Genomic DNA, 25,264 nt, shown 5'->3' on the forward strand with positions numbered 1-25,264 from the left:
CTTCAGTGAAGATCTCAGGATTCAGCAATAAACTTTGTACTGTAAGTATTTCCAGCAATTGGTGTTAAATGAGCATGACTAGATAGATTACTAATTTTCTGGACTATCAGCAAGGAGTAGTGACATGATTTTTCCTTTAGGAGTTACTTAGTGTGAAACAATCATTGCCCAGGTTAAATCTGAGAATAAAATTAGGAGACCTAAGTGGTTAAAACCCAGAAAATATTACTTGTCTTTAGATTTTATTATTAGGAAACTTAATAAGAAACAGTTATTTGTGTGTACCAGCATACACCTTCCCATCCAGTTTAGCACTGTAAGTCATTTTTCCTTAACACGCACTTAAACAGCCTCCATCCTTGAGCACAGGTTATGTGAGTGAATACTGCCATCTAGGCAGGCTTTTGGAGGCAGCACCTATTTTAGAACATTAATCCATGTTTGCCAGGGAAAAATATTCTATATTACCCAAAACAGAGGAGAAAGGAACAATTTTTTATACTGTTAAAACTGACACAACACCAGTCACCTGAAAACACAAAACCTGCCCCTCAACCAGATTGCAGCAGTCCACATTAAGTGTGAATATTTTCTACATGTTTATTAAGAAATATATTATTTCATATATCAGTACAGGAAACTTGAATTTAAGCTTTGCACTACATTAGAAATCACTTTTTTCTGTGAAAACTGTAAATACAAAGTATATTTTATTAAGGCTATTAATTACCAAAGTACATTTTACTAAGGCAGTACTATAATTGCATCTATTTTATATGCTTTGAAATACAGTAACAGTACATTTTTAGGAGACAGTTACTAAAATATCTATTAATGTTTTACAAAGACAGAAATAATTTTTAAAACCATTTTCCTTCATATGACCAAAATAGCTTCCATCCAGCACAAAAAAAATATAAATTATGTAATGCACCTATCTTATTTCAGACAATAAACAAGTTCTATACATGGCATCTACAGGAGACTTAACACAATTTGACAACAATTTCATTTTGATTGGATACATTAAGAACTAGCTCCATTATCAGGTGTGAAATTCTTCAGGGAATGCACAAACTGTGAAGACATAATCTTACACAAAATGGTAAGACCTGAAAAGGTAACAGTTTAGCACTTCCCATAGATCCACTGATATTGAATGTGAAGTTATCCTCCTCAAGTTCCTCCCTGGTGTGTTTCACCTGTCACCTTGAGGATTGTCCTGAGCAGGTTTGTGTACAAAGGTATTCTTCTCTCTCTCAGAAAGACCCCCCCTGAACAATCACAGAAATGTGATTATCTGGCTACAGCCATCCATCTCCTCAACCCCCCCCAGTCCTTCCCCTATTCAGTAAGAAGCAATGCAGCATGAGACTGATTTGTACAGAGAGCAAAGCAGGCAAAAAGAAGAAGAATTGCTTTTTGCACAGCTGCTTAGTAGCAAACACATTCCATTTCTAGAAGGAAGGATATTGCAGCAAAGATGTACCAATTAAGCCTCTCACTCACAGCAACAAAGCAAAAAATGCTCTCCTCCCCTCTCAAGAAAAATGGACTTCCCCTTGCAGAAAGGGAAATCAGTATTAGGGACTATTTTGCATGAAGCCACTCAAGTAAAACACTGATGCCACCAGTTAAAGCAGGTCTCTATCCCACAAGTTGGTCTGGCTGTGTAAGGTTTATTGTGTGAAAAACAGTCACATTCAAATAACTTCTTTGGGTTCTTCCAAAACAATAGCAAAACGGAGAGACTACATGAGCATAACATGTTTTATTGAATAAAATTCTGCTTCTAATATTTACACAATGAAGTCTAGATGTAACCTAGTGAAGCACGGCAATGTGCAATTTTCATTCAACATCTGGAATATCTTTGAATACATCTGAAAGTACTTACTGTAACAATCACCTGCCCATCACTGATTTCATAATTAAGGAAAATTTGAACTTGCTGAAGAATAGCCAAGATGAACATTCAGGATAGCTGAGTTAAAAGAAAAGTCTGCTATGTAAATTCAAAACCCAAAAGATCTGATTAAAATGTCAAGAGTTTTGAAGGCAGCTTCTGTATTTTCCTGTTGTTCTTCTCCTCTCTGCAGAAAAAGATGACAAAATAAATTATAAATCTGAAGACTGAAATTAATATCTGCACATTAAACAGACAGCATACTCCAGGATAATCTTAGTTCTTAAATTCATAATGTCTTAACTTCAAGGTGTATGAACTAAAACAAATTACTATCAATTACTTACTGATTTTGTATTAAATACTATTTCATGTCTGCCAGGGTAGACCCACAGAAATTAGAAATGCTGCAAATGATACCTAGAGTCAGCACACCACTAATTATTGCCATTTACTCAAAGAAAATTATGATGAACTACCTTCCCTCCTACTCTAGAATGTTAAGCATTAAATGTTTTGTATTTTTTCTACTAGATATACTATTATTCTACTATTACAGAGAAGAGGGGTCTGATAAAGAAACTATAGTCAACACCTTTCCTGTTTACAGGGATTTTTTTAAGATAATTTCATTATTGATCTTGCATGAGTTCTCAGCAATGCCTGAATGCAAGTACAGATTTGCAGCAGCCATACTAACAGTCTAACTCATAGCTCTAGTAGAGTGGTATCTTATATGTGGACTACTCACTTGTAAGACATGATTCACTGACCACCTGTATGATTTTTGTCATCCAGAAGGAAAAGATTTATAAACCAGGAATGTTGTGTCCTACTCAAGTTTCTGGAGGTTGTTAATTCTAGTGGGTTAGAGATAGCTCTTATTAAGCAGGCAGTCTTGTCTGACACATTTTTGATTTATGTATTGAAAGAAACTGGTTGTTAGTCTCAGGTTAAAAAGATTTTGCACAGTCTCTCATATCTTATTTACCAAACAGGGAGAGGAAGTACAGTTGTCCTGTCCTCAAGCTAACCTGTATGAAGCCCTGCCAAACAGCCAGGAGTGCAAGGAAGACACAATTACTAACTAAAGTACCTTCCAGGTCCCTTCCTGTTTCCCAGCACAACCAATTTCAACTGCATGCTTGGAAAGAAAAACAAATTTAAATCAGCCCCCTAAGATCCCCTAACATCACCTAACCTTTAAGCACCAAGATTAAACTTCTCATAAAATAGTTCTGCAATGAAGTTTGGTGTGCTGCATTTTTAGAGACTAAGTTTGTAACAGTAACAATGGCTCTCCATGAACACACATGAACACTCTCGTGGAGGTAAATTGTAACCAAGCTTTAAAATTCAGAATTTGACAAGAAAACAAAATATGCAAATGTGGTAGTAAAAGCTGCAAAATATAACAGAAAAGCACTTAAATACCTGCCATTTCAATGCTACAGTCAGCCTTCAACGTATTTGTGAACAAGAGCATATTTTATAAAACTTGTCGCTATTTTCTCCAGTTTCATGGCTATCTTTTGTTTCTTCCTTTAGGGACTTTTTCCCTCCTCAAATAAACGGCCAGACACATTCCATTTACCCAGGAAATGTAGATCCATCCTAATCTCACTGCTCTTTTTATTTTTATCTGTTTTCCAACTGCAGAGAGTTATCTGGAACACAGCTGCCTACCTGGAAGCTATTTCTCATTCTCATTCTCTCTAATGTAGCTACAAATTTTAATAACTGAGGAGCTGCTGAAAGACAGAGACTTTGCTCTTGCCTGTCTCGTTGGTGAGGCACACAGGAGACATTAACAAACACTGGCAGGAAATCCATCTGTACTGACAAACTCAAGATAAGCAACTACCTGTGTGTGAGATGCTGTCAACATAGGCTGAACAAAACTAAATGTACATTAGGATAATAATGGTAACTTTAGAAATTATTAACCACAGTACCTAGATATTTTTACTTTTCTAGCTCTCTCTCCCCTATCCCTCTGGGGGGAAATGAGAAAGGCTGTGTGGGGTTGAGTTGCCTGCTTGGGTTAAACCACACCATCAGCTTGACCATTTCTGTAACTCAAAAGCCAACCCTACACCCCTCTTCACCACAGGGAACTCCTAGCTGCCCTGTCTCTCCAACAGCAGGATGTGAAGGGGCCCAACCTCTCTAACGTCCAGAAGGACTAGCTGTGCTCAAATCCACACAAACTGTATAACCATTTCTTAGAACAACATATGAGATGGTTTGGAACACATAACTTCATCACTCTGTACCAATGGCAAGTAACAAATGTTACCAATGAGTACAAAAATAAGCAAATGTAAAGCAATCCTTCAATTTCTTAGAAACATAAGTGAGCTACCTTGCAGGCAAACTCTGTGGAGTTGACAGCAGAATGGAGGTCTGTTGCAACTGCTGTGTCAAGTATGTAAGACCAATGTACAGCAGACAGAAAAATAAGGAAATACTCCCCGGAAATGTGCCTTACAACAAGACACATTAATGTTCTCTCATAGAAAAACATAGAAGAACTTTGAGCAGCTCATTTTGTGACACTAACATCTAGTCACACCGACCAAAAGATATGGTGCTATGGGCCCCAATATCTGGATGTTTTGTTAGACAAAGCAGAAAGCAGAGTTTTCTGTGTCTTGACACTGTTTTTCAGACAACCTCTACTAAACCTGCTCCTTGATATGCTTATGCTAAATCCAGGCAAATTTTTTAGACCAGGGTTAGTGTGGATTTCCAGTGTCGAAACTGGGCTGTGCACAATTATGATGCAATCTCAGAACCCACTTTTCAGCTCATACCTCCCTCACTTTACCATCCTATAGAGGAACAGGGGGTTAACTAAGTCTCTGAACCACCAAATGCCCTCAGTTTGTCTCCCTTTTCTTACAGAGGTAACAGTATTTGGTGCTTTGATTTCCTCTGAAAAGGAACAAATCAGAGGCTATCTAGCATGAGCCAGTAACTTGCCTCAAGGAACAAATACAACCAAACCATTCTCCTTAGGTAAGATACTCTGACTTTGTTACAGAGGTGCCAAAAAAAAGGAAATAAATCTTTAATGAGTTTACTTCAACCCAGATCAAAGGCAAGGACAACTGTTGAAAAAAGAAGAGCACTGATTACATATTCTACAAAAAATATGACAGGTTAGAAAACAGCTTTACTTTTAATACCAAGGAAATGAGGTGCACTAAGAACTGCATCACTAGCTGGGCAAGGGAGGGGATTGTCCTGCTCTGCTCTGCACTGGGGCAGCCTCACCTCGAGTGCTGGGGGCAGTTCTAGGCACCACAATGTAAACAAGCCATTAAACTATTAGAGAGTGTCCAAGGAGGGCAACAAAGATGGGGAAGGGCCTTGAGGGGAAGCTGTGTGAGGAGCAGCTGGGGGCACTGGGTCTGTTCAGCCTGGAGGAGACTGAGGGGAGACCTCACTGCAGTTACAGCTTCCTTGTGAGGGGAAGAGGAGGGGCAGGCACTGATCTCTTCACTCTCATGATAAGGCAGGACTAAGCTCAGGAAGCTGAGTCATGGAAGGTTTAGGTTGGATATCAGGAAAAGGTTCTTCACCCAGAGGGTGGCTGGGCATTGGAACAAGAACCTTAGAGAAGTGATCATAGCACCAAGCATGGCAGAGTTTAAGAAGCATTTGGACAACCATCTTAGGCATGTGATGGGACTCTTGGGATGTCTTCCACAGGGCCAGGAGTTGGACCCAACGATCCTGATGGCTTCCTTCCAATTCAGCATAGTCTGTGATTCTATGAATTGCTCTGGTTTGTCAGTCATAAGCGATTTTTGAGAAAAGTAGAACTACTACTGTAGTTTTTGCAGAAACTGCATCACTGGTAGCAATCCCATTTCTCATACAGAAACTCTACTGTCTGCTATTGAGGGAAACAAACAAGAGTGGAATGCCAAAAAGTCTCCTGAAAGTAACTCTGGGAGTTGGAGATGAGGGTTTGAATCCTTTCTTCCCAAGACAGGGTGGTGGGGTAACTCTAAGAAGGGGTACAGTCTTCAATCTTTGGCTTACAAGACCAATGTTTTTATAAACTATTAGAGTTAATTAGAGTTTGAGTAGTTTATTTTCTAGGGCGGCCACAAGGGGGAATAAAACTAGGATGATTGTGAAGTAAGTGAATGAGGCTAGTTGGCCAATGATGATGAATGGGTGTTCTACTGGTTGGCTGCCTACTCAGGTTAGAATGAGGACCTTAGCAACTAGGGTTCAGAATAAGATTTGTGATAGAGGGGGGAAAGTTATTGATTGCAGTTTTGATGTGTGTAGTAACGGAGTGAGGAACAGGACGAGGATCGAGGCAGCTAGGGCTAGTACACCTCCTAGTTTGTTTGGGATGGATCGGAGAATGGCGTAGGCAAGTAGGAAGTATCATTCGCGTTTGATGTGGGGAGGGGTTTAACATTATGGTATTGGTAACCTTCTATCCATGGCTCTAAAGTTAATTCACAGTTTAATGTAGAGGTAAAACAGACAGAAGATGGCACCCCTCATATAGGGCCCACATTGGCCTTCCTGTATTTGGTGTCAACAGCTAAAAATCCCTTGCCTGTCCATTACAGTTTCTATTGTTTTCTTCTTTTCATTTCCCATGTACAAGATCCATCAAGACTGTATCTCAAAAACCAGGTTACTTTGTTCAGTTAAAGGAAGCACAGAATACATTGTGTTAACACATTTTCTAAACTGTTAAATTTTGGTCATTATACACCAGAAGTTCTCCTACAGCACAATTCTAAATCCTCATCAGCCCACCCCACAGTCAAATGTTACTTAGTAATATTATCATGAAACAAAAGATGTTACAGACTGTGAGTAACAGACACAGGATTATGTATTACTTCACAGTCTTTGCACTCTGCAAACAGCAATCTTCAAGCTTGATCAAATTACATTGAAGACCATAAAGGAAAATTATTTTTATAATAAATATTAAACAGTAGTACTTCAACAGAACTGTAAGACACTATAGATGCTTCACGTATTTCCAATGGTTTGTGTGTGTTTACAATACAGAGGCAATATTCAGAGTAAATTGGGTGTTATTTGTACAGGATTACAGGCCACCCTGAGAAGTGAAAAATTACAAAATTTAACACTGTGGTTTGCCTACGAAGTAACTCTTGAGTATTCTAATAGAGATGAAAATATAGTCTCTGCATAAGTATTCTTTTCACTCTGCACTTTATACTCTTTTTCACTTCTCAAGATTCAAGACACTTAATTTTTAAATTGATCAAGCAGTGTAATTAATTTTGAACACTGATTTCAATGGCAGTACTCAAAAATATTCAGACCCCTTTAAGACTGAAGGCCCAAAGCTGTAAGAGGCAATTCTTATTAAAAATAATTAAATAAAGCAATAAATTAAATAAATAGTTTAATAATGATAAATTAATTAAATATACAAGTAGCAGTATAGGCCCAAACCTTGCAGTAATCCTGTCAGAACCCTTGGAGGCAACCTGTCAGTACAAGCTGTTATTCCTCACCTGTAGTGTTGCTCAGTAGTTAATCATTCTTCTAAGAGCATCATAGCATTTCCATTTGTCTGGGATGTAGAAAGGCTCAAAGATGTGAGGGAAGGGAGTGTCATAGCCACATACTCTTGCAATAGGAGCTTCTAAGTTCAAAAAGCATTCCTCCTGTTAACAAAAATACAGAATAAATGTTAGTGAGGACATTCTTTTCAGGAGTCTTGAATCACAAATTGGGGTCATATGAACTTTGCCAGACAGACAGTCCTGGAAACTCAGAAGTTCTATTTATATCACTGAATAAGTAGTCATAACCAGAATAGTCTTCCTCTTGCACAAAGGTCCTAATTAAAAATACAAATCATATTAATGTTATTTTCATTCTCTGCATGTGTGCTGCATTAAATCACAGCCAGTTTATATTTAGTACATCTGCTATACATTCAGACAACTCCTGCCAAGAAACAAATATTTTAGGAGCAAAGGAGTAAGAGTCTATTTCCTGTGCCACTTTTAAACATATAGAAAAATTATATAATCTAAGAGTGCATATTATTTGTTGGATAAAGGAACATCATATTCAAAATTCTTTCAACTCTTAGATTATTAAGGCTCTGCCTAAGCATTAAGCAGTTAGGAAAAGTAAGTGGATTTGCATATCTCCAACCTTTCAGTCAAATCCATGCTCTACTCAACGCCCCACAATTTGTATTCTACTTGGAGATCAGATTTGATAATGACTCATAATGTTTCATTACTTGACCTAGAACAGCACAAAATATTACAAACACCACATTAATTTGAAAGTAACCTGTAAATATGTAATATTATCAGCCTTAAAAACCAAATAAATAGTGGGGTTTCCATCTTCTTATTCTCAAGTGCCAGAATGATGGCATGGACCACAAAAATCCACGAGAAGTAGATGTAGAAATAACTTAGCCAGACCAAACTGATGTTGATGCTAATTATCAGCTCCCTTTTCTCCCCATATCTTTAGTATAGGTATTTGCTTTCCAAAGCAGACAAATGAAGTGATAAAACATGTCTCCTCCTGGTCTCTCCTTTATGGCGTGCAGCAACTGAGAAATCCTGGCCAACTTCCCCTGTACTTGGCTCAGCAAAATGGAAGATGAAGTATTATCTACCGGTCCTTTTCCGCCAGGCCCACAGGGAAAATAGTTAAAAAGCTTTTCTACAAATGCTTGAACGAAAAGTTAAAATGCTTTTCTACAAATGAGTGCCAAGTATTTTCTCAGACTGATGAACTGTTTTGAATGCACATTGCCTTGCAGTCCATGGCAGCCTAATTCTACTTACTGTGCTTTCTATACATCACTATTTAGCAGGATAGAAGGTACTGGTAGCACACTGAGATCTCAACCTTTCACTCCAGTATTGTGAGATGGGTTTTTCTGGACAATGAACCAAAGTAAAAAGTCCAAGAAGTCGTGTGATTGCACACAGTATCAATTACACTTAATAGTGCATTAAATCACCTAGAAAACTTCACAGTCTGAGTAGCTCTGAGGTAAAAGATAAAGGCAAACAATATAAATATTTTTGAGCTCCATTTCTAGGCACTCTTTTCTTTGCAAAGCAAAAGATTCACATTAGTACAAAACCCTGGAAAGCAGAGTGTAGTAAGTCCTTTATCTGCCTATGAGATAGATCATGATGTCTACTCTGACCTGCTGGCCAGGGTAATTTTGATACTAAACAGACCTCGATTCCCATGTTGTAACTGACCAATAAGACAAGGCAATAGATTTTGGACCATCCCAAAACTGACTGCCCAATCCACCTGTCAGTTGCATTACACCAAAACATGCAAATATATTTTAGACCTGCAGGCTCCCAGCCCTGCAGTGCTGTTTTCAAGTGCCCAACACAGACCACTATCTAGAAGACAGACTGTTTAAACAAACTGATATCTCCCCAGGAAAGACATTAGGAAAAAACTTTAAAGTTAAATGGTTTTGGAAGTAAAGTAGTAGGCATGGGATTTCTGGTTCAGTGTAAAATGTTTAGTTTTGAAAACCTGTATGAAAAAGTCATACTCTATTAGCACAATATCCATAATCTCCAAAATTCAATTAAAGTAAAAAATTATTATTTTGTTAGAAAAGTGTTTATGAAACCAACAGCTATAGTTATTAGTTCAATCTATCAAAATTTTTTTAATGTAAAAAAATAAAAAAACCATTAAATTACTGTTCTTGCCCTGCTTCCTAACTGCAGAGGCCAAATTCTGGCCTCAGTTATTCAATATGACCTTTGCCAATTTTCCTTCATTTGCCTGATTTTCACTGAAAGCTTTCTGGAAAATACATTATTATATTAAGATATAAAGGCATATAATTGGTCATATAATTCTATTTGAACATGTGATGCTTAATACACTCTCATTAAGACTTTTCAAAACACCTAAAGAGCACAGGTCGCAATAAAAATGTGTTCCTGAAATTCACAGCAATCAGTCAAATGTATCACACATGCAACACTTTAAAACAATCACATGCCTTGATTTCTTAGAATAGGACCTAAAACCAAAGACTTGCTGGATGTTAGATAATTGTATATGAAATGGATCCTCCAGTATGTGGTACACTCAATCTATTTCCCCAGATTACAATGTCCCAGTATGTTAATATAGAAAATTTTATCCAAGTTTCTTTTAGCTTTATTTAAAAGCATGTTTTACTTTTATCAGAGATACAGGTACTCATTGCTAAATCAGGGTTCTGAGTTAAAAACTCTTTAAAATCTTTGAATGAGAACTGCAGACATTTACAGAGATATACACTTGTATAAAAAGGATAAAATAAAATATCAAGTCCATTATTGGGCATTACTGAAAGAAAACATTACTCATCCATCTGCAATGTATGGAAAAATAAAGCAATCTCATCTGCTGTTTGGAGGAAGTGCTTTCAGGCATCGGGGCAAGAAGAAGATAGTTAAAAGAGGTTTTTTACTCCAGCCTGTCCTTCCTCTGAAGGGAATCTCTGCAATTCCACAGTCACAGTAAATGACCTTCAAATGCAAACACTTTGGTAAGTAAGTACTGGTAAATGAGACTATTTAATGCATAGCTAGCAAATCAGGCAAATTCAAACTCAGTCTTTCACCCATTACAATCCTAATTTCTTTATTTCTATCTTTTGGATCTATTTCATTTTCCCCTGTAGCTGGCATGGATTAAAATCCATAAACAGGAATTTTTTTTATTTTTAATTTCTGTTGTGCATAGAATACTTCCTAAGTGAGAAAGCTTTCCTTTAAAAATAAATTACTTCTGCAATATTTTATGTCCTCAGAGTCTCTCCCACACTATTCTTATTTTGCAACCCTACAAGTACTCCAAAAATTAACAGCTACTAGAATTCCAGATGTCATCTACATGAGACCACTGATTTTACAACTCCTTCTTCAGTACAGGAATTTACTTTCTGAAGGATGATAAACAAAAAGTTTATATAAAAGGCTAATATGAATACCAAGAGTTAGATGGAACTCTTGATGTTTATTCTGGTATTATAGGTATTATAATAAAAAGAAGACTAAACATAAAGTCCATTACACAAGGCAAACTGTAGGAACATTCTTCATGCAGAAGTACTCATTTTTTGGCTAACAATTATAACAAAATTTAGACTCAGGAATTCATTTGCAAATGAATTGCAGGATGCAAATCTTTAATTAAATTGTGGTCAGTATTGTCAATTAGAACTCTGAATTTTGCCATCTCATCTACAGATTATAAAATTTTAAAAACCACATACTTAATTAAAGAACTTTTCAGAGTGAAAACTTACTGCATCAGAGTTTCAGTTTCTGTTCTGGATTTTTATTCAGATTTATTTATGCTATTGCCATGAACTCAAGTGTGGGGCTTAAACAGTTAAGAAAATTTATTTCAGATCACTTTTTTTCATGATTGTTACATCTGTATTATCAATTACTTCCACACACAGATTTTCAACAGTAAATTACCTATTATTTTAAAAATAAGATTAAACCTATTATAGGTTAATAATGAACACGGAAATCTCATTTATAATAAAATCTGTTCTTTAACTCATAGCTTAGATTTTCAAAAGAAGCTTTCCAAAGACATTTTCAATCAAGTCCATTTTATAAAATGTGGATTTCATGCAATAAAGCTGACACTAAATAAAGACTAAAAGTCTTTTTCCTTGGTTTCTGCTTAAAAATAATGTCTTATTTTAAAAACCTACTTTTTTATAACAGAAAAGTCAAGCGTTTTCAGTTTTCATGTTTCTCAGTTGTAGTACAATACTTTTTACAGCTGCAAGCACCAAATGCTACACATTTTAAACACACTTTGCTTTGACAACAAATATATGTCACATTCCTATGAACAGTCACTTCTATGAGCTACATAAGTACTATACAATGCACCCCGAGATATTCTCAAGTTGACATATGAGTAGAGAGAGTGATCTATACATTCTTTCTTTAGAGGAACTTTCTTTTTTCCAACAGCTTAGCCATTTTTGTCTTAAAGTACTTCTATAAATCTTTTCCTGATAGTTACAACCATGACACAATTTTTCCTCAGAGAACTCTGCAGATGTATGTTGTAAACTTTTAACTTCTATCAAATATTTTTCTCCTGTTCAAATCACTTTAAGACTATACATTTATAACTTAGCATAGATTAATAATGATCCATTTTATTTGTTACCAATTCTTTGAATATATGTAATTAATATTTTGTCAAATACAGAAAAATAGTTAGCTGCTAAAATTATTTATTTTGTAATTGCCAAAAGAGATCATACTTTTACTTTAAAAATACTTCAGTAATAATAAAACAAAAATTTAGGGGGGAAAAATGTCTGTTCTGTGTAATTAATTTCCTTGTTACCATTAAAAAGCAATTAACTGCAAATATTGTCTTTGCAGTAATAAATCATATAAAAGAGTATTTATAGAATAGTTCAAATGTATTCCATAAAAGATAAAGTAATTATAACATAAAATGAACAATTCATACACAGGCTTGAAGATTGCTTTCGAATTTCATTTAAGCCAGCTTAAAAAATGAATGGAACAATCTTTAATTACCCAATACACAACTGGTATGGTCTGTTAAATTTTCCTTATCAAGTTAACAACAGAACCACTCCAACAAACATTGACAGCAAGAGCATTAACTTGAAGCTGTTGGCTAAGTTGTCTTGGTGGCAGAACTGCACAAAGAAATCGGCACTGCATTCCCAAAGTATTTACAATACCAAACAAACAAACAAAAAACCCCACACAAACCAAACAAGCCCAAAACTTTATTTATGACAAATAATTATCTTTTGAACAAGGAGTAAAATTAATAAAAAGTAATTTTTATTTCTTCACAACCTATTCCTGTGTTTTATGCAAAAAGTCAAAGACTTTGTATGAAAATACTACCCACTTAAATTGATTCTGGTAGAATCTAGGACTAGAATTGAAATATATTCAACTCAGAAGAACACACAGACAGGAATTAAGGTCTTCCTGGTAAATGTATAATTTGCATTGTTTGGGGTATGAGGTGCAGCAGCCAGTACAATTCTTCTCCACAAATTAAAGGGCACTAAACAGATACACTCAAGACGATGTGGAATGACTTGCAGATTATGGAATATGCTACTTTAAATTAACCATAAGAATGTCTTTTGGCAAGTCAAGTTTTTGATAATTAATTGCAATCTGCTAGATGATCACTTCCCACCGTTTTGCTACAAATACTAGAAATACTATATTGTCCTAGGCAATTATGTTATGTATCATGTATGCAGAATATGACAAAATTATCCAAGCGGAAGTTGTTCCTCTATATAGCAGCAAACCACCTTACAGCAAAGTTACTACAAATTATGTTATTCTATAGGATATTCCAAGTTTCCTGTGCACTTCTTAAGTGGCAATTACAAATATTTGCAGCAGAACCCACATATTTTCTAAAAGCATGCCCAAAGCGCCAGAGCTAGAATGATTCCCCAGGCCCATGAGTATCTGAATTCTTGCTTTTTTTAGCTACTTGGCATTACTAACTGATCTGTTCAGTAAATGATCCTGCAAACTGCTACACATACAATAACATGGCTGGATAATCCAAGGGAAATCAACAGAGCTGAAGTGCCTGCATAAAATTATTCTTACATGAAATTGTTTGCAGATCACGGGTCATTTTTCTGCATGAATGAGCAGTTGTTCTGTACAACAAACATTTGTTAAGATTTGCAGTAAAGATTAACCTACTTCTAATTACTTCCTACCTTTTAATAACAAAGCTAGAAATATGCTACCAATGTAATCAAACTTTATACTTTTCGATCATCATTTATCACCTACCATTCTAATTACTTATTTAAGTATTTTGTAAAAACATCTTCTGGTTAAGCTCAGCATGCCAAAAGTGACTGGAAGGATTTGCTGCTAAGAGTTTTAATACTCAGTGAGTGGTATTTTTATTTTTACAGCTGTCGAGGCAGCTGAGAGATTCTTGCAAAGACAGCCTTGTCAGTCTATCTATCTGGCACAGTAAAATTCTCGTAGAAGTATTTCGCTCAACACACACTAATGAACTTCAAAGGAAATGCAATTTCAGCTGCTGTTACTAAACAATTTAAACCAGCAGATTTCCCTCTTCACACTGAAGCATTTGCATTTTGGGACAGCGCAGCGAGAATGATGCTTTCAATGTGACTGTCACCAAATCCTTCCCCAGTGCAAACCTACAGCTTGGCCAGGCAGCCAGGGCACAAATACAAAGGAACTATTCTGTCCTCCTATGAAAAGGTTAGGGCTTACCTCATATCTTTCCAGAATTTTTTACATGATCACCTTTGCAAAACAGGCTCAGAGTGGAGGAGATTATTAGATCACTCACACAAAGATATAAGGAATTTCATGGTGTACTATTTAAACCAAGTCATAATTTTAGTTATAAATTTAATTTATCAGAAGCTGCTTGATGGTCCAAGCCCTCGGGTAGAAGAATTCTAGTGAAAAGTTTCAAGTGAATAATAAATATTCTCTCATACAAAGGCAAAATTAACAGTTAAGAAATCTGACTGGTGAGAATAGACACAATTTTTATTCTACAGAAAAAGTTTTAAAAGTTGGAGAAAAATGTAATGAGCTTTTAATATAAAAGTTTATGCAAAAAATTACTCAGAAATACTAAAATAATTATATTGGAGTCTGAGCTTTTGGGTACAGGTTAAACTAAAAAGCATGAAATAATTATTTCACCAAATTTCTTAGAGTAATTAGCTTTTCTTCTTTCCTAGAGAGATGCAATTTTTTATAGTTTTGATCATTCTACACTTCATTTCCTAAATTACTACTCAAACAGGCTACATTGATATTCCAGTGTAATGAAAAATTGCCAACAAAACAAATGAAAACAAGACTGTCTAAGAAAATAAGAAATTAATACTATTAATTTTTGCAGTTATAAATAGTCAATGCAACTCTGCTACAAAAGACCAAGAAATGGACTGCACATGAAACATTTTTATTTTAAAATGTTTAATAGACCATAAACAGTTCACATTACATCTCTTAATTTAAAAACTGATCCAAAAATGAAGACAAAGAATAACATATTTTGGAGGCTATGAAATTTTGAGTTTCTTTTATGCCAGAAAAAACAGTTGAAAATTATTGCCCTGATTTCGAGGAGTCGATGAAATGCATGTATAAAAACAAATGTGTGGGACCTGCGACATATTCAGCAATATTACACACAGAAATACAGATAAAAGAATTAATTATTTTTACACAAGAAACATAACATAGATGTCAAATGTATATTTTAGGAGTCTCACTGAAGTTTTCATTGGATTAAGCCCAAGTATTTAACTTGGTCTATGTCTTAGATCATTTAAATAAATTTCTTAAAATGGTTATGTGAACTTTACTTTTATGCTAAATCATTTACACAAATTTAATTTTCACCCCACTAATGAACTTACTGCTTTTAAGTTGAAACTATAAATCTTTTATATAACCTAACCAATCTTCTATCAATGTGACCAATCGTACAGTGAAATTTCTTAAAGAAGAAATGAAGGAAAATACCTACACAGCTGCCTTAGTTACTATGAAGCACCTCTCATAATTTTCTTCTTTTCTGTTTCAGTTAGCACTCAACATAAAATTGCCATGAATGAAATGCAAAAATAAGCTATTGGTAGTACAGCAAAAGGAAAATTGCAATAGAGTTCACACTGAGATTTTCTTTTCCACCTATGTGTCTGCTAAACAGTAAAAAAAAGTGTTTCTCTCATGCAAGTACTTGAGAAAAATTCTCAGTTTATTCACTAACTAAAATTTTTGCAGAACTCAATCCATCAGGACTCCACTGGACTAGAAGTCTCTAACAAATGACATCCAATAGCATAATACATAAAATCAGAATATCATAAATATAAAACAGAACAATAGTACAAATGGACATTAATTTACTATTTACAAGGTCTGATTTCATTAAGCTAATTATTACACAGCAATCCTAATTTACATCGCCCTGAAAAAAAACCCAAAACACTAGTATTATACTAATGCAGGATTTTTTGAGAATTAATGTTCCCTATGTCAGATTTTTTTTTCAATTTTTAACATAGCTCTTGAAGCACATTGGGCTTCTGGTCTCATCCAGTACTGTGATTGTACAGTAGCATAAACTCTAACCTCCTGCACTCACAGAGGCTGTGATACATGACATACAACAGGAAGCATAAAGGGAGAACCCAAAATGTAGAATTCTGTGAAAGTCTGAGATTCTATTTCCTTTGCTAGTGACCAAACTCACCACTGCTTGAGTCAGGCTTCCTGTCACCTAAAGCCACTACTGATGTCAGAAGGGAGGGATTAGGTGCACTTACACTGATGTACTCTCCCAGCTGGGCAACCACAAAATCAAAGCACATTTTCAAACAACAGTAATCCAGTCATGGACATTTCTGTGCCCACCAGTCCATATGCCTGATTTACTCTCAACAAATGAGACCACCAGGCCATGCACAGGTGAAGTTGGAGCTTTTTCCCCAGACTTCTGACAAAGCATAAGGATACAAAACTTGGTGAGTTCTCTGAAGTCCTGTCTCCAACATCACAGAAGGCCACAGTTTCTATCACAAATTGATATTGATACATCTGACTGTATTGTACTCTATTGTGGTGGTAATACTGTAATATGGTTATTGGCTTTTTTAATTCACACTCCTTCTATGTGACAGGTCATCTTTTTCTAATTTCACTCTTTTTCTAATTTCAAGCTATTAATTTCAGATTCATTCATATATAGTTTCCCCCAGTATTACTTCAGCAAACACTTTTCTGCTGGTTACCTTTGTGTATTTTCCCAGTAAATTTATAAACAGGACTTCCATTCCTTTAGTCTTCCTTTTGAGAGTGGAAAGAAGGCAGGCACCATAAGCTATTTTCATAGAGCAAGCTCTCCATAGCTTTTGATAACCCTAACAGCTCCTGACTCATGTCACCTGGTTTCAATACTTATTTTAAAAAACTAGCTCACCACACCACTGTCTTCTACAACAAAATAAGTCCTTACTATTTCTGCCATAATGGCCTCTGCCAAACACACTTGTCTTTTTATCCACCTGCAGGATATACAACTGAGCCAAAGCCAACTGATACACCAATTCTTCCTCTTTCACCCAACAAATCATTTATAAGCTTATGCTTTAAAAAGTTAGGAGTTCCTAGCCATGTAGAAACTCTGCTTCTGAGATCCTCAATATCAACCAGATAGATTCATTATAGGACTCTAATTTTTACTCATCAATAATAGACTGACTTTGTGACTTCAGAATTCTGTGTTTTTGACTAAGAAAGTAAAAGAATGTTAAGATCTAACTAAGTCTTAAATAATGCTTCTCTTTACAAATTGGTAATATTTTTGAGAGCCCACCATACCACTATCCCCACATCATATACCCTGCAGTTCTTGTACTGACAAGATTTTGCAATGTCAGGATCTAATCTGTCAGGTTAATCTGCCACATTCTACACTCACTGTATAAAGCCCAGCAAGTTCACTGACAAATTAAATTTCAAAAACATGAGGCTGACAACATTTTTATCAGAGCACAATAACAAGAAAATTAGTAGTTCATGCTTTTAGAAGGGAATTATTTGTCAAGACTGAAAAACAGTATTCAAAAAAATCCAGCCAGTACAGAAGTTATTATGGGGCTTTTCTCACTGTATTTAGTGAGATTTTTCACTGGTCAGATGGTAGAAATACAGTTCAACCAATCCTGCTAGCAACTGTAAGAATGAAACATGCAGACACTGCAGATATGGGTTTAGATCGCTAAAGATCCAGTTTAAGTGTTTGACATTGTACTTTTTCTTGATCAAGACAAGAAACATGTTCTCAAATGTCTTCTTTTGTGGTTGACTTTAAAAAAAGTAATGAAAAAAGTTCACACAACACTATTCTCCTCGTTTGTTTCTGCTATGAATTCAGGGATACTCCAGAAATTATGGGGTTTGTTGGCTTCATAGTTTCCTATCCACTGTAAAATCAATATTATTTTGAATACTCTACAAAAATAGAGGTTTAAGTATCTTTCTCTGAACAGTATATAATTTTTCAAGGCATTTCTACTTATTTTAGTGATCACCACAAATTATATAGAGAAAGAAAACCTTAGCTTGTAGTGGTTAATAAACAACTTCAGCCTAGAAGACCCAGTGAATGAACTGATCAAGGGCTGAGATTTGCTGCAGCACAGTGACCACAGCGTGCTGAAATTCAAGCTGCTGCTTTGCAGTTGTCTTATTGAATACAACGGTTTCCTTTATTCAAACATCTTTTGAAAGCTTTCTTAATTATTTGATATAAGTTTTCTAAATTATTAAGGCTGTTTTCAAGACTTCTTTCTTTCTGATTTCCCCCCAGTCAAAGAATTTTTAGGGGCAAAACAGGCAGTTCTTTGTAATTCATTAGCTTGTTACCATTAAAAATCAAGTAAAGCTATTTATGTTCTTAAAAGGGAGACAATTTTAGGAGACAATCAACAAGACCTCTAGTTCTCAGGCACTGCTAAAAAGTTTCAAATCTCTCCATAGAGATATTTACTCTAAAATGAAATGTACTATCCTTTGAAGATATTAATCCTTACTGACTACAAAGGAGGCCTGTAGTGCATAGATTAGAGATGCAATTTTAGATCAATCCCAACTGAGTTTTTTAGTAATCCCAATTACTAAAAAAATTCAAATCCATGCCACCTCATAGCAGTGGCTGTCTTTACACAGGCAATCACAGAGATGAAACAAATGTTCACAATTAAATGGAATTATTGCAGAAGATAGACCGCTACAAAATCTGTGGTACCCAGTAAGAGCATCCATCAGTAACAGTGAAAGAGACAATGATACTTGAAAAATCAATCCATATTTCCCTCTCTTTTCAGTCCTGATCCACTGTCAACTACCTGAATTCAAAGCCAGTATAATATCCAGCTTTACAGGTGAATGAAGACTGCAAGTAATCAAACATATAAAAGGAAAATAAATGCCATTCATTAGGTGGTTTCTGAAGTTGCTCCTATAATTTTGGTAAAGCCATTGGTTTTTGGAAGTTCTAAATCCATTTATAATGTTACAAATAGTATTCAGGGCCAAATGTTTCCCTCAACTAATATAAAATTCCATATGAAAATGGGGTAAATTCAAATCTTCCTACTCAACGTTAAATCAGAATTTCAATCCTTAAACAACAGTACAAGTTTGTTTATAACTTGTGCAAAGATGGTAACATCCATATTTATTCACATAATCCCATCATGCTTACTTATAGAAGCAAACCTTTTCTTAGTATTCTCAATATAGACAGTGATTAAATATACAGTAATTAGAGGATTTTGCTCAGAGGAAACTAGATTTTTCAATTTTGGTTCAACCAAGTGGGAGTCCTCTCAGAGAAAAGCTGCTAAAATTATCTTGGTAAGGCAACATTGATGACATAATTTGATTTTTGAGTAACAGTGGACTGCCTCCTCTGTATTATGTACCAGGTTCCTGGCACATCTGAAACATTTTCAATACATTCTGGAGAAAAATTGCTTACCTGAGGATTTCTCAAAAATTTTCTGACTCAACACATAGCAATATATGGTGTTACAACTCATATTTCAAAGACATTTTGTCTCCTTTCACTTCTGCTCTTTGGGACTGAATAGAGGTAAGTCCATCAATATATTTATTAGCATATAATCACATGAATTCCATCAATATATTTTGTGGTTGACTCAGACATATGCATATGCAGAATTGAACTTGACACCTACAATACACAGAATGTGTATTGTGACACCTACAATGCACAATAGTCAATGCTTTTTATAGCCAGTATTTCTTATTCTCAGCCAAACAATATTCTTAATGTAAGATGGTGGCCAGGCTAGCAAGAATCTGATGTTTGGAACCTAATCCCCAAGTAAGGTATCTGAAGCTATTCTACAACAAGCAAATAAAAAATAAACAAACAAACAACAAAATCTAATTTTTTAAGTACTTCCGTGAATAATAAATGACCACAGAGATGGGTAAAATTTGAAAGAGGGACATTCTCTTGTGGCACCCCAAAAGTCACAGTGCCACCGAACAGCAAAGAAGGGAGATCAAGTAGGGCACTTCTGCCCATGGCCAGGGTGCTCATCTCAGGGATGGCAGCTCCTGACCCCCCATGCTCCTCACATAAGCATTTTATCCAATGGACATGAACACAAAGCAGAAAACAGTCCAGGGAACAAGGTCAAACTTTCAACCAAGAACACCAATTTGTCAGAAATTCCACCTGGAAAGACAGAACTAGTATTCTCTGAAAAACCTCCTGCTACAACTGGCAAAAAGATTTGACATTGGCATTTTCTGACAGAACAGTATCTTGCCAAAAGGACCGTGGTCAGTCTTAAAATAGATGCACTTCATCTCTTTTTTTTGTGCTAAAGAATGGAAGTGTTACATGCAATTAGCCTAAATATTAGCAGCCCCAGTGGAATTGGTTATTCCTCCTCCAGGTCCTCAGCAACTTTCATCTGTCTCCTTCTCCTACCATTAATGTCTTGGATCTAACTATGACTTACAGAGGTATTCAAATGTAAGAGTCTGAACATCTTTTACAGTTCATCTTGAAGAAAAATATTGAAGCTATGTTACGCAAAGGGACAGATACATCATATTTCTACTTGCATATTTCATAAATGAATTGCAATGCTTGCTTCTCTGGAATAACACCAGTCAATGCTAGCCACCCAAGGGGCCTTCCAGGATTTAATTACTGAAACTTGGGCCTACAGATAACTTTTTTTCTGTGGCAATGCTGAACAGTGTAAGTTTGACTGTATTTAGAGCAGCAGCCAATCCTAAAATACAATTCATCCATCTCAGCTGTCCAACAAAAGCATGGAACTTTCACATTATAATGCAGGATTTAAGGAGTGGGGTTTTCTGCCTTTTTTTTTTCCCCTTCAAGTTTTTGCAGGAACACCACGTGAGTTGTCTTTGGCCTCACCAACTATTTCTTGTATGCTTTTTGGATATCACTGTTACCAGTACTTCTGCCTCCCTGACGGAACATCTTTGGTCTGAGGTTTCATGATTCAGAGCAATTATATCATAAAAACTGAATGTTAAAACAATTCATTTACATGTATGTTTATACTGCTCCGAAGATTTTGTACACTGAGATCAGATTATAAAGCACGTGCAACTAAATCTGAGTTTCAGCTTCAGCTAACAGACAATTCAAATACAGTAAATTGTTTCAAATTAAGAAGACTGCATTTAATTTTAAAGTTTGTGCATTTTTATAATTATATTATACTCTATGTATTTTGAAATGAATTAATTTTATTATTTGGCAAAAATACAAATTTAGTGCTTTTACGTTTCTATTGTATTATTTAAACCTGGCTTTGATTATAAAACCTATGAACAGCTGTAGAAAGAATAATTTTTCCTTTAGTCGTAAGTTATATAAAAGAGATAAAATGTAAAATATTAAACATACAGAATTCCACATACTATAAAATAATTATCCTATTTTTAAGGTATGGAAAACTAATTTTTAAGATTTACAGCGCATCAATCAGTGGGGTTTTTAAATCAAAAGTTATGGGGTTTTTTCTAAAGGACAATTACTAATATGGTCAACATTTTTCTGATCTTTAGAATTAAATTTAATAATTTCTAAAAAGAAATAAATGATAAACATATTAATTTAGCACAGAAAGAAATTACCTAAAATAACAGTTCCGTCTTTAGGTTCTGAATGTATGTTCCATAATTCACTGTTAAATTTCATGCTATGAAATAGGCATTAGAATGGCTTTCAGATTTTAAAGCTGTAGTGCTACAATAAACCAAAGAACATGGAAGCAATTAACTCCGATTGCAATCATCTTATGCTGTGTTTATAGAAAATTAAGCTTTAAAAAAATACTTATTTAAAATTGTGATCATTCACAGATATGCTTGGATACACATAAAGAGAATTAGAGGTAATCTACTATGTTTACTATCAAAGTATGCAAAGAAATATACTGTATTACTGAAGTAAAAACAAACACATACATTTTCTCTGGAATATATTTCATAATCGTTACTAATATTTATATAAATATGGTCACTAAATTCCCTCATTATTACTTCCACTAATCACCATTTTGAATTCTTTCTACAATATAAACAAAATTACTGGCTTGGAATTGTCAAAAAAGAAGTTGCATAGACATTAACAATTCCAGCCCTGTGACTTGTGAAATGCCTTCCCATGCTTACTTAAAACTCAGATTTCAGTCAAAGGTGACAGAAATAAATAACACAAAGGGTTAGGTCTGAATTTTTTGTGAAAGAAACAGTGCAAAACATGCTAAGGCACTAAACTCTTTTACTTATTTTACTGCTCGAACATGTTACAGCCCACTAAACTGCAGACTAAAAGCAAGAAACATTTCATTTTTAAAACAGCTCCTCAGTTTGGTTTTTGTGCCCTCGGGAATGGACGCCAGTTCAGCTCCCTGGGGATTTTGGCTGTAGAGGAAGATAGACATCCATGCCACCAAATATTCACATTTCTGCAGTAGCTGGTCAAAAACTGTAAGAGCTAAAACAACTGATTTTGCTTTATACTTATTGTAATTCAATTCATTTGAAGACAGTGACCAGTCTGCTTCAACTGCTGCTCTGGAAGTGGGCCCTGAGAAAAGCCATCTGTTCCACTCAATAAAATCTATTTTTTGGACCCTCTTCCACTTTTATTTCTGAATTCAAGTGCCAAACACCTGCAAATTCTCCAGGCAACTTCCAGATCCAAAATTCCCACTTCCCTCACATTTCAAGACATAAGTGCACGCTGCAGTGACTGGCAAAGCTCCTCAGGGTCGAGCCCCCACAGTTAGGGGGCATCTCCAGGGGAGACAGAGCCGTCCCCTCCGCTGAGCAGGCAGAAATGCATAATGATCACTCTCCAACCTTGGGCAGTGCAATTCAGTCCCTCAAGTCACAAAGCAAACATTGAATATCCAGGTTTGGCAGGTCTAAGATACCTAAAAGCAAGTTTTGTTACTCAGAAGCCGCTGAAAAAACTTGTGTTACTGTTTTACTACCCAGAGGAAAAAGGCAACAACCACAGCTGAGTATTACCTGAAAGGACTTCAAGATGCACTTGGACAGTAAAATATTTAATTTAGAACTGTTTTGTCAACAAAATGTCTGAAATCAGTCCAAACAGTGGGCAGTTTCTAACCTCAGCTGGCTATTTTAGAGCCAGCATCTGGTTTAAGCCAGTTGTCCAAAACCTCCTCACAGTTTGAGGAGAAGAGAGGGGAGGAGAAGAGAGGGCCCCCAGGGCATGGCAGACCCCAGGCATTCTGTGTGACTGAGACCTCTGCCTTGTGACTGCAGAGGGAGCTTATGGCACCAAAACTTCCCAGTCCCTTCACATACCCCAGCCCAGACAATTTTCCAGTCAAGCAACAATTAAATCAAAAAATAAGTTCCCTTTATATAAGGAGTTATCACCACTAAATTTAATGTATCTGACCCATAAAGAACATAGAAAACCGCATACAAAGAGTACACAACTACCGTGAGCCCTGGTCATCCTGAGAGTTAGCTACATAGTGAGGTGAACCTTTGTTTTTCATACAGTGCAGTAAATCATGCTGGAAGATGACACCATAGAGCATGTCTAAATCAAGAGAACCACTGAGGAATACCTAAAAACTATCCAGCCAAAGAACTGCAAAGAACCGGCACTAAAATCTCCCTCGTGCCAAAAAGTGCTACAGGGTTAAAAGGAAAGTATAAAAATACTCTGTAGTAGGGAAATGCTCAACAGCTTTTAACACTGTAACACACTTGCCTATTAGCATGGTTATCTGCTTATCTGATATATTTGTCTTCTTAACAAAGATCAAATCTTTTCTCTGCCTCCAGGACTTCACATTTTACAGCATCACTCAGTGCCTAGATGAAATAAGTGCATCTATCTGGGATTAATGACTCTGGCCTCCCTCAATTTAAAACATAGATACCCAGGTTCTGCAGCTGAAAATCCTAATTTTCAACTTTCTTGCTATAAATGCTAAGCATTTCTGAGCTGAGAAAGAATTTTCTCTCCTTAGTACTCAAGGGTGAAGACTGGCAGGAGAAAAATGAGTAATGGGTCGCTCACCATTTCCCAGCTACGGAAACAAAACCATCAGCGGTTCCAATCGGATCAAACACTTTGCTCTGTAAGTCTGAATCAGCTTTTCCAACCAACTGAGTAGTTAGAGGTTACAGCACATGATAAAATCAAAACACCAACGGCATTTCAGAGCAAATTATTGCAAACATCAGGATTTTCAAATATTCAAATGCAGGAGATCATTCTTAAGTCTTCCGAATAGCAAAATGTCCTCACTTGTAAAATCTGGCACCCACATAGCAATGTAGATCTTATGAAACTGAGCAAAAGTCTAAGAACAGCCTTTGAAGTTTCAATTAAGTATGTATTATTCGTGATCTTATTTTTATTCTCTAGAAATTATATTCACAAGAATATAAAGAAGAATTTTGAAGAACAAAAAAAAAAGTGAAAGTTCAATAAAGTGTAAACATAATTACAAGCATATGCAACAAATCTCCGTAACAAAATATTTGTGCAAAAGCCTGAGTGACCTGGAAGAATATCTCTCAACAACAGAATATATTTTCCTGATACAGTCCTCTTGCATTTTAAAATAACAATCTTTGAATATTTTTATGTATTCAATCTTCTCAGTCTGTACAACTATGAAAGACAGTAAGTCACAGGTAATGCCAGCTTTATATCAGAGCTTCAATCACATTTACTTATTTTGTTGTGCTTCAGAAGCTTGTCCTCTAGAATAAATGTCTTCTGTCATTTTAAAGACTACCATCTTGATTGCATATCCCCTCCTTTTTATGAATTCTGAACTTTGCAAACACTCCTGAAATCCCCTGAGCTCAGACCTCCTTTTGGACTCTATTCTGAACTCCAATAGTATTTTTTCCAGTAGTATTAGTGAGAGAATTAGAATTAGACCAATTGCTTTGCACAAAAATCCAAATTTCTTTCACTGTTTCAGGATATTTGACAACTCGGGCATTGAGCAAACACACCACTCAGAAAAAGCTCATGTTGTTAAGTATACTTCTCACTAATACCTAAAAATTTGAAAGATTTTCTGCTTCCTTTCACTTGTTAAAGTGTCATTTTATCTATAGCACTACACTAAAACAAGTCAGATTTTTGACAGACCGATTTCACTTTCTTGGA

The 25,264-nt window shown here is 35.7% G+C and overlaps 1 protein-coding gene across 1 annotated transcript in view; it reads right to left on the reverse strand.

Moving 5' to 3' along the window:
• Positions 1 to 586: 586 nt before the first annotated feature.
• Positions 587 to 25,264, reverse strand: part of BCKDHB (branched chain keto acid dehydrogenase E1 subunit beta) — a 111,214-nt gene continuing 86,536 nt past the window's right edge. The window contains exons 10-11 of the mRNA XM_036380876.2: positions 7,438 to 7,590; positions 587 to 2,093 (exon numbers count right to left, since the gene is read on the reverse strand). Of these exons, the coding sequence (XP_036236769.1) occupies positions 7,450 to 7,590 (141 nt within the window). The 3' untranslated portion in view covers positions 587 to 2,093; positions 7,438 to 7,449. The remainder of the gene's footprint in view (positions 2,094 to 7,437; positions 7,591 to 25,264) is intronic.

Source organism: Molothrus ater, chromosome 3, assembly GCF_012460135.2.
Source record: "Molothrus ater isolate BHLD 08-10-18 breed brown headed cowbird chromosome 3, BPBGC_Mater_1.1, whole genome shotgun sequence".
NCBI lineage: Eukaryota > Metazoa > Chordata > Aves > Passeriformes > Icteridae > Molothrus > Molothrus ater.